Source organism: Pteropus medius, unplaced genomic scaffold, assembly GCF_902729225.1.
Source record: "Pteropus medius unplaced genomic scaffold, Ma_sr-lr_union100, whole genome shotgun sequence".
NCBI lineage: Eukaryota > Metazoa > Chordata > Mammalia > Chiroptera > Pteropodidae > Pteropus > Pteropus medius.
This window is the reverse complement of record NW_024349803.1, coordinates 7,021,579-7,036,748: the sequence shown is the minus strand read 5'-3', so window position 1 is coordinate 7,036,748 and position 15,170 is coordinate 7,021,579. Positions and strand designations below refer to the sequence as shown.

Below are 15,170 nucleotides of genomic sequence, written 5' to 3'. Positions count from 1 at the left end.
CACAGTGAAGGAAATTATCAAAAAAACCCAAAAAGGCAACCTACTAAAAGGGAGAAAATATTCACAAATGACATATCTGATAAGGGGTTAATATCCAAAATACATAAAGAACTCATACAACTTAACACACACAAAAAAAAACAAACAATTCTATTACAAAATGGGAAGAAAACCTGAATAGACATTTCTCTCAACAGGACATACAGATGTCCAACAGACATATGAAAAAATGCTCAACATCATTAATTATCAGGGAAATGCAAATTGAAACCACAATGAGACATCACCGCACATTTATCAGAATTGTTATCATCAATGAGTCAACAAATAATAAGTTCTGGCAAGGACGTGGAGAAAAGAGAATCATCGTACATTATTAGTAGGGTTATAAATTAGTGTAGCGACTGTGGAAAACAGTATGGAGATTCCTCAAAAAATTAAAAACAGAGCTGCCATATGACCCAAAAATTTCACTTTGGGGTATTTATCCAAAGAAAACAAAAACAACAATTTTAAAAGATATATGTACCCCATGCTCATTGCAGCATTGCTAGTAATAGCCAAGATATGGAAATGACCTAGATGTCCATCAATAGATTAATGGATAAAGAGGATTGGAGATTACATATGTGTGTATGTGTGTGTGTATATACACACATACACACACACATATATATACACACATGCACACAATGGGAAATTATATGGAATAGTATTTAGCAATATAAAAGAATGTAATCTAGACAACATAGATGGACCAAGAGGGTATTATGCTAAGTGAAATAAGTCAGAGAAAGCGAAATACCATATCATCTAACTTATATATGGAATCTAAAAAATCAAGATAGTCTGAGATATGAGAAAGAATGGTAAACAAATTAAATGGCAAAAATGTTGGTAAATCCAAATATTCTCTCTCTCTCCCTCTTTCTGAGTTTTTGGGTATATATACACATACATATACATAGATACACACACACAAACATGCATACACACATATAAATGTATATTTATATAGTATCTACAAATATATGAAGTATCTACATTGTGGGGTTAAAAAAATAGACATAAAATATTGAATACTAATATCTAAACCGGGAAGAGGGAAGTCTGAGCTACTGTATTCCTGAGTCTTTTTAATATTTGACAAGGGGGAGAGATCAAAATTATTTTACTATGACACTTTGGTAAACTAAAATTACATAGTAAAAATTTAAGGGAAATCATTAAAGAATATAAATAAAGTGTTTAAATTCACTACCAATGAGGTGGGAGAATGGAAGAAAGGGAAAGCAATGCAAATGAACATGCATGTACACACACAATTTTTAAAAATCAGGTATCGGGGGGAATCAGGACTAAGAGAAATCAAAAGGTAATATGGCATAAATAAGTTCAATTTTATCCATAATAACAATAATTATTAATGGTCTAGTTTACCACGTAAAACAAATGAGATTGTCAGATTGCATTAATAAACAAAATCTAGCATTATGCGGTTTTCAAAAGTTACACCTGAAACAGAAGCACACGGAAAGTTAAAATAAAGGAATCATTTTAACTAAAAGATATTGGAGGAGAATACTAACCACAAGAAAGTCCATGTAGTATGTTAATTTCAGAAAAAATAAAGTTTAGTCAAAAAGCACTGGCAGAGACAGAGACGATTTCACAATGATAAAACATCAAATTCACCAAGAATGATATAAATTATTCTTTCATATACTGCTAGTAGAAGTGGAAATTGAAACAACCACATTCGATTTGCTTTAAAATCAAATACGTCTGTCATTGTCATAAAAGTCAAATATTCACATATCTCATGGCTCAGCAAGTCTGCCCCTATGTATATATTCAAGTGAAACTTTAATACTTGTGTCCCAGGAGATTTGTATAAAAATATCCCTTAAGCCTCATTTAGAATCCAAATGCCAAATGACCAAAAAGAACAAATAAATCGTGGTATATTTGCATAAGGAACTATTGTTGAGTTCTGAAAAGAAATGAACAATGGCTGCTTATTCAACAACATGGATGAACTTTAGCATAATATTGAGGAGGGGAAAGCATGTGTGAGAAGACAGCACATAATAATGTTATTTTCATAAATTTTTAAGAAGTATAACTATGCAATCACTCACACATACCTATATGTCTTAAAACCAAAATAAAAGGCAAAAAGTTCTTAGTATTCTATTTGCTCAGGATGGGGAAACACATGGGTCATTGTAAGGAGGGCCAGTGGGTTACACCACCCTAATGGCAGCATGCCCTTAGAAGCCAATGCTGCAGCTCAGTAGCCCTAGAAAGAAGCTATTGTCAATGATGAAATTTAGAGAAACTATGGTGGATTCATGGATAGTATGATTTTATATTATTAACATATTTAAAAATAAAGAGAGGCATGCGTGGAGCAAAGCTGAATATATGTCATAATTCAAACATATATCATAATTCAAATATTATAATTAAGCAATGACAGTAACTGAGGTCCAATTTAAAAAAACAAAAAAACCCAAAAAAACGTAACAGACCAGTTGTTTGCACCAAATCACTGATTCCTTGAGTTAATCGAGGTCCATCTGGCTCAGTCTACCTCTCCCACCTCATCCCTCCTTCCAGTCTCCTGTTTGTTCTGCTGCTGTCACCCTGGCTTCCCTACTGAAACCCAAAGAGGTCCAGCTCTCCCCCGTCTCAGGCCCTTTGCACATGCTGTTGTTCACTGCCTGGAGTATTCTACCCATGGCTCCTGGCAGGCTTACCCATGCTCCTCCCTGGGGTCTTAGCTTCCTTGTTCCCTTCCAGGCCAAAGCAAGTTTCCTGTGAAAGTCTCCGTCAGAGCATTCCACTTTTCCTCTTCGTTGTATGTCACACAGTTTGATATTACATGTCTATTTTTTGCATGTTTTTCTCCTCTCTTGCATATACTGTAAGCTCCTCAAGCATAAGGACCATGTGCGTTCAAACTCACCACTGCAGCCCCATTGCCCAGAACAGGGTCTGACACACATTTAAATGAGCAAGAACAAAGTCGAAGGAGTGAAGAAGATTTTGGAAAGTCTAGAAAACAAAGGATCGGCCATCATCTGCAATCACAAAAATTCCTCTTCTCTATGAGCATTATTCATCTAATTCCCATGATGTATGAAGAACTTCCAAAACAATGTTATATGATCATTTTGATAGCAAACATTCTTGTTTTTTCTTGAGTTCAGAGAACTTAATGCCTCAAAATAGTCCTCTTTCAGAGCATGCTGGATTTTGTTTTAAGACTTGTTAAAGATGATTACTCCTATTTCTATTTCTGAAATGATTTTGTTAACAGTGGGGGTTACTGCCTCACACATCATCCTCCTATCTGTGAGTACAGAATTGTTCCAGAACAACAGGAGCCCAAGAAAGTATGGATTGTCTTCCACTCCCCTTTAGGCAGCATTGACTTACCACGATGGCCTTGATGCACTCAAGGTAGGAGCTTTTCTTCACACAGGTGACATGAGGGCCAGTCTCAGGTAGGATTTTTTCCATACTGTCACAGAAACTGGAGCACTTACTGGCCTCATGATTTGAGATGGTGCACCACCTCACAGTTTTATCGGGGACAGCCAGACAAAGCCCTAGAGGAGAGAGGCCAAATGTGTAAGCGACCCACAGTGCTCACCTTTCTCTGCTGGTAGAAGAGGTTAAAGACAAGGTCAAATGTTAGCTGAGTGGGGCAGACACAGATTGGATCAGCTGCATGGCTCACATGAATTCTGGGTCTTATTTCTCTGATTGTACGTTTTCCCTTGGAGGAAAAATGCAAAAGCATCCCCCAAAAGTTAAACATACAATTACTATATGACTCAGAAATTCCACTCCTAAGTAAATACCCAAAAGAACTGAAAAAAGCTATTTAACCATGTGTAGTAAAAAAATATGGAAACAACCCAAACATATATCCACAGGTGAAGAGATTAACAAAATGTTTTATATCTATATGATGGAATATTATTCTCCCATAAAAAATGAAGTACTGCCACATGCTACAATGTTGATGAACCTCAAAAATATTATGTAAATGAGAGAAGCCAGACACAAAAGGTCACACATTATATGATTCCATAGCAATGAAATATCTAGAAATATCTATAGGTAAATCTATAGAGATGGAAATATCTATAGGTAAATCTATAGAGATGGAAAGCAAAGTGGTGGCTGGCAGGGCGAAAGGAGAGGAGAAAGAGTTTTAACTGCTACAGGAGTACGGGATTTTCTCTTGTGGTGATGAAATTATGTTGAAACTAGGTAGAGGTAGTAGTTGCACCACATTGTGAATGGACTAAATGCCACTGAATTGTACACTTTTAAATGACTAATTAATTTTATGTTAGTGAGTCTTATCTCAAAAAAAGCAAGACAGAAAGAAAGAAAGACAGACGGACAGACGGACGGACGGAAGGAAGGAAGGAAGGAAGGAAGGAAGAAAGAAAGAAAGAAAGAAAGAAAGAAAGAAAGAAAAGAAAAGAAAGAAAGAAAGAAAGAAAGAAAGAAAGAAAGAAAGAAAGAAAGAAAAGAAAGAAAGAAAGAAAGAAAGAAAGAAAGAAAGAAAGAAAGAAAGAAAGAATAAAGAAACCTATCAAAAGGAAGCTTTGAGTCTAATGATTTTGTCTTTAGACACTGGCTACTCTAACCTGACGTGGTACTGATTGCTGGGGCATTAAAATCAATGCCTTTCATTTCACTGGCATTTTAAGCTTTAGTGATTAAATAGTGTAGAGAATACTGTAGAAAATAGTGTAGAAAAATTATAAAGGCAAAATGCTTTTTATGAATCTGTAGTATTTAAGCAAAATGTTATTATTTTTTTAATTTGCAGTCATTTGTTTTTCAGGGAGATCGAACATTTTTTATGGACTTATTTGCTAGCTATAATTCTTCTTTTTTAGTTATCATTTTTTAAAAATTTGTTTCAAGTATACAGTACATTAGTTAAGCATTTATATAGTTTATGAAACAATCCCCCTGATTACTCAATCTTCCCTCTGGCTCTCCACATAGCCGTTACCTTACTGCTGTCTGTGTTCCCTATGCCATGCTCTTATCCCCTCTGTGACCCTCTATCAACTACTAATTTGTACTTCTTTAACCCCTCATTGCTTTCTCCCAGACTCCCACCCCCGCCCCTCTGACTGTCATCGATTGTCCTCTATATATGTGGGTCTGTTTTTGATTTGTTTGTTATTTCTGTTCCCTAGATTCCACATGTCAGTGAAAACATATGGTATTTATCTTTCTCTGTCTGACTTATTTCCCTCAGCATAATCACCTCTAGGTCCATCCATGTCATTGCAAATGGTAGGATTTCATTTTTCTATGGCTGAGTAATATTCCATTGTATATATGAACTATAACTTTTTTATCTAATCATCTGTCGATGGGCATTTAGGTTGCCTCCGTATCTTGGCTGCCATGAACATAGGGATGCATAAATCTATGAGAATTATTGTTTTGTTTTTTGGGGGGGGCTAAATACCCAGAAGTACAATTGCTGGGTCAAAAGGTAGATCCATTTTTAATTTCTTGAGGAACCTCCAGATTGTTTTCCATAGTGGCTATACCATTTTGCGATGCCACCAACAGTGTATGAGAATTCCCTTTTCTCCACATCCTTGCCAACACTTGTTGTTCTTTGATTATTGATGATAGCCATTCTGAAAGATGTGAGGCAATATCTCATTGTGATTTTAATTTGCATTTCTCTGATGATTAGTGACCTTGAGCATCTTTTCATATGTCTATTGGCCATCTGTATTTCCTCTGGAAAAATTTCTGTTCAGGCTTCTGCCCGTATTTTAATTGGATTGTTTGTTTTTTGTTGTTGATTTGTATAAGTTCTTTATATAGCAAAATGTTATTTTCTATGAAATTTAGAAGACGAGTTACAGCAGTAACAGCACCAGTTTTTGATGAGGCCCTATATGTCAGATGGTGTGCAAAGCACGTTACTCTCCTCCAATGTCCACAAAAGTCCTACCTCTTATATACTGTTGTGCCCGTTTTGTAGGTAAGATTAAAGAGAAAAGCCTTATCAGGTACATTAAGTAATCTGAGATAAAGCTAATCGCCCAAGTCTGTTTGACTCCAAAATCTATACTGCCTGTTAACTATCTGTAAGTAGGATATACAGAATTAAATGGGACAGGAGATATCAAATTACCTTGGACAGAGTCCCATATCAAAGACAAAGTGTGACAAATGGGGCCCCTCCACTTTATTTGTAAAAGCCTTGGATAGCAGCCCAGGGAAGGCAGCAAGCAGGTGAATGGAACTATATAGGTCATGTGTCCTTGTGCAGAGTATGTTTGGAGTAATAGCTTATATTTGCATTTTGAGCCTTTCAAGGCATGTTTGCTCCATGTGCTAGTATAGATTATTAAAGCATGTTATGCTTAGAAATGACTGGTAACAGTAGAGACAATACAACTTTATAAACGAAAACAGCTTTGTAGGCAGATCAAGTTATACAAAGAGTTACGGCGGTTTTCTTTTTCAAAGATATGCCCTTACTGGGAACTCCCTTTTAAAAGTTTGTATTTTCAGTCACCACTGTGCTTACGTTTAAATGATTAAAACTGCAGTTTTTCTACTTCTAATTTGTTTAAAGTGTGAGTGTAAAACAGTAAATGAAGTTACATTGTTAGGGGAAAAGCTAAAGTCTTGGCAGAAATACAGTATTAAAATAGAGAACTAAACAAATACCAAACACACACAAAACAAAACAAAACAAACAAAACAAAACAAAACACAACACCAAAGCCGGGATGAACTTCTGCTTCCACTTATGAAAAAGTAGCTGATGTGAGATTTGCCCTAGCACTAAACAATTTTTTAAAATCTGGGGGGAAAAAAACATTAAAAATATGTTTGAAAACATTGGATAACAAAAGTGCAGGACTGTGACCCCTGAAAAAGGGGAAATAAGGTGAGCCCCATAATCACCCCAGCTTTTTTTCTGTACAGCATTTCCAGATGGCAGGGCAGAGAAGAGAAAACTAAATAGTTTGTCGGTCTTTTCCAAGTTTAGGAGACAAAGATCATGGTTACATAATGCTGAGGCAATTAGAATTTGCAGCACAGAAAATCAAAGAGCAGGGAGTACAAAAAGAGAGAGAGGAGAGAGATCGAGATTCAGAATCTGTATACGCTTGAGATTCTGGCTAAGTACCAATTTGAGCACTGTGGTGGCCAGGCAGGGACAACTGCTAGAAGAAGAAATTTTAATTGTGAACTTAGGCCAAACATTTCCCAGGGCTCAAATGCAGTCAGGAATCATTTGAGTTCCCGCCATTCATAGCGGAGAAACATCTCATTGAATAAACGTGCATTTACTAAAAATTCCAGAAGTAGGCTAAGCTAGCCCTAGAATAAAGGGTATCCTAAACACAGCCTAAAACTAATCTTAAAAAGATTATGCTGATCTGAAGATAATAATGACTGCCTACAAGAACAAAGTTGAACACCCTTTAAATAAAAAATGACCAAAATCCAAGACTCGACAAGGTAAAATTCACAAGGTCCAGCAACCAATAAAATTACTACACAGTAGAACAGAAAATAACTTTAAAATAGCTATTTTCAATGTTACGAGTATGCTCAGAGATTTAAAGGAAAACACGAATATATCGAGGAAACAAATGTAAGATATAAAAAGAGCCCAAAAGAATTGCTAGAGATGAAAAACAGAATATCTGAAATGAAAATTCTACTGAATAGAAGTTTCAGCAGGTTAGTACTCCAGAAATAAAAAAGATGATCTGGAAGACATTATTAAAACTACCTAAAATGAAGCACAAAGAGAAAAAAAGACAAAAACAAATGAACAGAGCCATGATGACTTGTCATATAACAGCAAGTGACACATGTGTTTGTATGTGTATATGTTGTATGTGTAACCGTAGTCCTAGGAATAAAAGGGGGGAAGGCATCAGAAAAATATGTGAAGAAATATTTGGCCAGAATTTTCCCAAATGTAATGAAAACTATGATCTTGCAATTCTAAAAGAACCAGAGGAAAGAAACAAAGACAAACATCACAGACTTTTTGTCAGAAACCACAAGTTTCTGACAATAGAATATCATTACAGTACTAAAAGGAAAATAACCTGCTAACCTAGAAATCTATACCCAATGAAAATAACTGTCAGAACTGGAGGCAAAAACAAACTTTATCAGGCAAACAAATGTTGAGAGAATTTGGTAATAGCAAACTTACAATATGATAAATGTTAAAGGAAGTGCCAGACCCAGGTGGTTACACTGGTGAATTCTAGCAACACTTAAGAAAGAAATAATACCAGTGTTACACAGACTAGTTATAGAGGAGGAAGGAAAACTAACTCATTTTCTAAGGCGAGCATTAACCTGATATCAAGTCCAAACAAAGGCATTACAAGAAAACCACAGCCAAATAGTCCCCGTGAACATTTAAAAAAATCCTTTACAAAATATTAATAAATCAAAATCCAGCAAAAAAATTAAATACACATGTATATGTTTATCCCTTTTCCCAGGACTGCAAAGTTGATTTAATGTACAAAAATCGATCAGTATAATTCACCATACTACAGAATAAAAGAGAAAAATTCATATGATTATCTTAATAAAACAGAAGGAGTACTTGCCAATTCAAAACTCCAAGCCAACTAGTAATAGAAGGGTGTGTCCTCAGGGAGGGCTCTGCACATGATAAAGAAGATCTATAAAAGCCTACAGCTACTATCATACTTAATGGTGAGAGCCTGAATGCTTTTCCCTTCAGGTCAGAAACAAGACAAAGATGTACACTTTCACCACTTCTGTTTTAACATTGTATGAGAGATCTTAGCTATTTTAAAAAGACCTGAAAGAGAAATAAAAGGCATACAGACTGGAAAATAAGATATAAAATTGTCTTTATTCACAGGTAACATGTTTGTCTATACAGAAAAATGTTAAGGAATCTACATAAAAGCTACTAGAACTGAAAGTGAGTTTCGAAAGGTCATAGGATTCAAGGTCCATATAGTAAAACCAATTGAATCTCTAATATTAAAAAGAAAAACTAGTCTACGGCCATGCCACCCTGAACAAGCCTAATCTCGTCTGATCTCGGAAGCTAAGCGGGGTTGGGCCTGGTTAGTATTTGGATGGGAGACCACCTAGGAAGACCGGGTGCCGTAGGAGTAAAAAATAAAAAATAAGGGATTGTAAGCTGACAAGGTCCTTGCAATCTATGAGATTAACCAAGGGTTGCCTCACCTTAAAAAAAAAGAAAAGAAAAGAAAAAAGAAAAACTGTAAAATGAAATTTAAAAAACTATCAAAAATATGAAATAGCTGGGGATAAATTTAACAAATTATTAACAAAACCTATACAATAAAAACTACAAAACATTCCCAAGATAAATAAAAGAAGACCTAAATAAATAGATATAGAACGTTCATGGATTAGAAAACTGAATTTTGTTAAGATGCCATTTCTCCTCAAAATGATATATAGATTAAATGCAATCTCAACAATAATCCAAGACTAAATGTGTTTTTATAGAAATTGATAAACTGAATCAAAAATGTATATAGGTATGCAAAGATTCTAAATGGCCAAACCAACATTGAAGTAGTGTAATAGAGTTCAGGACTTACTGCTACCTGATTTCAAGATTTCCTATAAAGCTGCAGGAACCAAGACAGTGTGATATTGGCACAAAGAGAGAAATTTAGTTTAGTGGGACAGAATAGAGAGTCTAGAAATTGACCCACATAGATTCGGTAGATTTTCAACAAAGCTGCCAAGGTAATTCAGTGGGAAAAGGATATTTTTTCAAAAACAAGTCCTGGAATAACTGGATATCCACGTGAGAAAACTGAATCTCGACCCTCACTTCCCACCATTCACAAACATTAACTGAAATGGTATCTAAACCTCAAAACATAAAAGCTGAAACTATAAAACTTCTAAAATAAAACAGGAAAATATTGCAATTCTAACATAGCCAATTATATTTTTACAGAGGATATAAAACATAACAAAAAAGAAGAAAAATTTGATAAGTGAAACTGATCAAAATGTAAAACATCTGCTCTTCAGAAGACATCATTTAGAAAATTAAAAGCTAAGCCAGAAACTTACGCATACAAATGCAACACATATTTTTACAGAGGATATAAAACATAATAACAAAAAAGAAGAAAAATTTGGTAAGTGCAACTGATCAAAATGTAAAACATCTGCTCTTCGGAAGACATCATTTAGAAAACTAAAAGCTAACCCAGAAACTTACGCATACAAATGCAACACATCTATCCGACCAGGGACTTATATCCAGAACATATAAAGGGCTTTTAAACTCAATAATAAGTCAAATAATCCAATTAAAGATGGGAAACGATTTGTACAGATACCTCAGAAAATAAGATATACAAGTAGACGATAAGAATATGAAAAGATAATCAACATCGTTACTCATCAAAGAAATGCAAATTAAAACCATTGTGATATACCACAACACACCTATTAGAACGGCTAAATGTGAAAAGATCGACAGCGTCAAGTGTTTGCAGGATGTGAGGCAACTGAAATTCTCGTACATTGCTGGTGGGAATGTAAAATTCTACAATTACTCAGAAAAGTTTGACATTTTCTTAACAAGTTAAATATACACTTAGGATTATGACTCAGCAATTCTACTCCTAGATATTTACTCGGAAGAAAAGAAACACATGTCTACCCAAAGCCTTGTACTCCAGTATTTGTAGCAGGTTTATTCATAACATTCCCAAACTGGAGTCAACCTAAATGTCCATCAACAAAGAAATGGGTAAACAAGCTATGGTAAGGCTATACAATGGAATACTACTCAGCACTAAAAAGAAATGAAATTTGATACACACAACGATATGGATGAATTTCTAAACAATTAGGCTGAACTGAAAAAGGCAGACACAAAAAATTATGTATTGTATGATTCCATTGATGTGAAATCCTAGAAAAGGAAAAACTTATCTAAAGTGGCAAAAAGTAGGAACGACAGGAAAGGGGTAGGGTTGATGGAAATGTTCTATATCTTGATTATGGTAGCCACATGGGCAGGTATGTTTGTCAAAATTCATTGAATTGTGTATAGATTTAAAGAGTGCATTTTATTATATGTAACTTACAATTCAATAAAAGTGATTTTAAAAAGAGAGAAAGTGTGCAAGCAAGCTAAGGGTAAACAGAGTCAAGTAACCTAGACTAGGCCAATCATTGATAACACCCCACCAAATCATGTGACAATTTCAAGAAGGGGCAACTACGCCCACTGTGAATATTTCAAACTGATCCTGGAAGGGGAAAGCTGCTGGTGGCCACATGCTCACTTCACAGAGAAATCTCTCAAGCCCCAGGAGAAGGAGAGGCCGAGAAAGGAGGTAGAGGCCAAGGCAGAGGTGCAGGCTAATCTGGGCCTCTGGTTCTTAGTTCTTAAAAGTACTATTAATCACCACCCCCTTTCCTTTGGTCTTTTTAGTTTAAGCTAGTTTGGTTGCATTTCTGTCATTTGTCACCAGAACAGTTTTTGTCACTGAGCTTTGAAGAAAGCACATCCTAAACTCCAGCCTTGTCCAGTGGCCAAGATAGAAGGAACTGGGAGGCAGGGGGCAGGCAGCTCTTGCCTCTGGTTTATAAACACAGAGCCAATCGGGAAAATGAACTTTTGGTCAGCCCCTAACACCACCGGTAGAGAAGCTAGAGGAAGAACAAACAACAGAAGCCCCGTTCAGGAAGAACTGGGGAGAGACCAAGGCAGTTGTGTGTTTGTGAGGCGGGGTGGGGCTTCCCCCTGGATTTCTCTATGGCCATAGGTAGCTGGACCACGGCTGTGCTCTACCTTTCCAGGCTTCCCCAGCCCTGGCAGGGCTCGTCGTGAGGTCTTGGGCCAGGGGGGCCCATCACAGTGGCAGTTCTGGGCCAGGGGGGCCCATCACAGTGCTCCTAGTCCTTCCTACCTTCTCCTCTCTCTGCCCTGCTCAGGTTACACCTCCCCCCCATGTCAGATGCTCTACTACAGAAATTTTATTCTAGACAGCTTGAGACATGACAGAACCGGGGCTGGACAGAACCAACAGCTGTTGAGCCAGGGAGGGCTCTGCATGTGCCTGAGCTCATTGACCTTGCACCATTACCTTCCTTACAGTTACCCAGCCAAGAGCCCTACCTGCCCCATAACATGGGATGGGCCCCCTCATACATATGTGCAAGATTTTTACCGGTGATAATTCACCTGTTTCTAGAGCTCTGCCATTAGATACATTATCTCATTTCACTTTCACAGCGATTGTGTGCTGGTTGTGAAAAAGCAATTTCTCCTGAACTACTGAGGAAACCAGTTTAGAGAGGCGAAGGTGCACCCTAGGGTCACACAGCACTGAGTGGCAGATGGATCCCATTCTAAGGTGGTTATCTTTCCCCTACCTCCCTGGTGTGTGGTAGGCATGAGGAGGAGGCATGATACAGGTCAAAACAGGAAAGATCCTTCTGTGGTTAGACACCGAACAATTCAAGCATATCCGACATGTGCCCTTCCCTCTTAACCCCTCCTAATAATAACCAGTGAGCCCTGGAAAAATCCTTTCTCTCCTCTGTCGCTGTAAACTGGATCAACAGCCTCTGGACCAGAGGTCATGAACTTTTTCTATAATGGGCTAAGTGAATAAATATTTTAGGCTTTGTGGGCCACACAGTCTCTGTGGCAACTACTTAACTCTGCCCCTGAAGCCTGGAAGCAGCCAAGGACAACACATACCTGGACGAGCATGATGGTGTTCCAATATAATTTTATTTATGGACACTGAAATTTGAATTTTATATGATTTTCATGTGTCAAAATTATTGTTCTTATTTTGATTTTCTTTCAACCTTTTAAAGATGTGGAAACCATTCATAGCCCATCCAGCTATATATACATCAGGCAGGAGGCAGGATTTGGCTGGCTGGTCAGTTTGTGAACCGTGGCCCTAAGCTACAGGGTCTCTGCGAAGACCAAGGTCGGTCAGGTGCACAGGTGCACCTGCAGGCAGAAGGCAGGTTGGGGCCAGCCAGGCGCTAGGCTGTTTCGAGACCCCTTAGACCCAGGGGGTACAGTGTCCCGCTATGGCTGAGCCTTAAAAGGCGCCGCTGTCCTGGAGGGCTGGTCCCCCACACCAGCTCTCAGCGTGCACTCACCCAGGGCCCCCGCGCAGAGCAGGGCGCAGATGGCGAACCTCATTCTCCGCTGTGGGCGCGCAACACCAACCTGGATCCCCGGGCCTCAGCTACCTTTACCTACCCCCGAAGGGGCGGCTCCACCTCCTCCGAAGGGTTCGCCCTGCGGGCAGATCGCCCTTGCCACACCCCTTATCTCGCCTGGGGGCAGCTCGCCAGCAGCCCGAGCCCTCCGCGGGGCCGATGGGCGGCAGCTGCCCGCAGACTCGCCCGCCGCCGCAAGCTGCAAGGGTGGAGCTCCGATCGCGGGCAAGGAGTCCACACCCCGGAGGTACGACCGAAGGAAACCCGGAGCCCGCTGAATTGACCGCCTTACTCGACAGAGGGAGAAACTGAGGCCCAAAGCGAGAGCGATCCGCCCGGGTCGCAGGTTAGTAACTGGAACGCACGTTCCCCGACCTCCGGATCTTCATCTAGCCAACCAGCTCTTAAATGTTTTGAACAGAGACTTCTCGGGACTGGGGAGAGAAGGGCAGTCACAGGGTGAAAACGGGACTCTTCCCACAGGAAGGCATGTGTATATGTATATACGACGTTTTGATCCTCAGACTCTTCCTCTGAAAGTGTCTCTGTTGCCCACTCCAGGTCCCTCTTGGAAATCACCCGCCCTCCCACAATGACACGGTCCCCTCCAATCCTCTGCTGAATGAAGGCTGAGATCTGGTGAAGCGGCAAACCCGGACAAGGCTGCCTCTACTCACCCCTGCAGCCCGCAGCCCGGTCCTCAGGAAGTCTGTGAGCTCCGTCTGGGGGAAGTCTTCCGAATTCAGATAAAGTTTTAAGAATTTTTTTTTTATTGAGGTACAATGAACATACATCGAACTTCACCTATGCTAGTATACAACTTGATGAATTGTCCCTGAGTGAACACATCCATATAACCAGCACGCATATCAAGAAACAACCCCGACAGAGGTGGGATGGCCTCCTGGCGCCCTCTTTCGGGTCACCTCCCAATCTCCCCCGCAAAGATATCCATTATCTTGACTTCTAACCACATAGACTAATTCTGCTGATTTTTGAACTTTATAGAGATAGAAGCATACCATACGTATGCGCAATTTTGTGTCTGGCTTCTTTCACTCAAGGTTATATTTGTAAGATTGGTATAGGTTGTATATAGCTGTCCATGTATTCTCAGTGTTGCATAATATTCCATGCTGTGTATGTAGCATGCTTTATTTAACCTTCCTGTTGCTGATAGTAGTTTGGGCTTTTAAGAATAGTGAGTTTGGTTGCTCCACATTTTTGTTGTTTTGGTGTGTGTGTTGGGGGTTTTGCACTGTAATTTTGAGTATCTCTGATAACTAATGAAATTGAGCATCTTTTTGTATGCTTGTTTAGATGCCCTCTCATGTAAAGTATTACTTGAACTCTTTTGCCCTGAATACATTTCAAGGAAACTGTCTGTTCAATTAGATTGGGGACTGTCGACATAATAATTCAGACTGTAGATAAGACTTAATCTAATAAAACATTTTCAGAATTAGGCCTTAAGAATGTAAGAATATATTGTAATTGAATTTAAACAGCCTGTCTTATTATTTTAACACACTATAACTCTTTATTCTTCTTGTGTGCAAAGGGTGAGTGTTGTTTGTTTCAGCCCTTACCAAGGTATGAAAGGTACTTCCCTCTGGCAGATACTAACCCTGCCCTCCACTGAATCCAGAGATAGTTCCAAGGGAATCAGAAGAGATTGTAAATCACAGAAGTCACAAGGTCAAGGTCATGAGACTATGATACAGAAACTTGGCCCCCTTCTCTGAAACACACACACACACACACACACACACACACACACACACACACACTTACCTCAAAGTAAACAGCTTATGTTCTTCCTTCAGCATTGTATAGACATATCCATCTTTGGACAACCCAATGGGAAATTGTCACCATTTCTCTCC

General features: G+C 38.6%; 1 protein-coding gene and 1 pseudogene across 1 annotated transcript in view; one reads left to right on the top strand and one right to left on the bottom strand.

Moving 5' to 3' along the window:
• Window positions 1–13,371, bottom strand: part of LOC120582092 (inhibitor of carbonic anhydrase-like) — a 42,542-nt gene extending 29,171 nt beyond the window's left edge. The window contains exons 1-2 of the mRNA XM_039837174.1: window positions 13,222–13,371; window positions 3,445–3,617 (exon numbers count right to left, since the gene is read on the bottom strand). Coding sequence (XP_039693108.1) covers window positions 3,445–3,617; window positions 13,222–13,264 — 216 coding nt within the window. The 5' untranslated portion in view covers window positions 13,265–13,371. The remainder of the gene's footprint in view (window positions 1–3,444; window positions 3,618–13,221) is intronic.
• LOC120582486 (uncharacterized) lies at window positions 9,086–9,204 on the top strand (annotated as a pseudogene).
• Window positions 13,372–15,170: the final 1,799 nt, after the last annotated feature.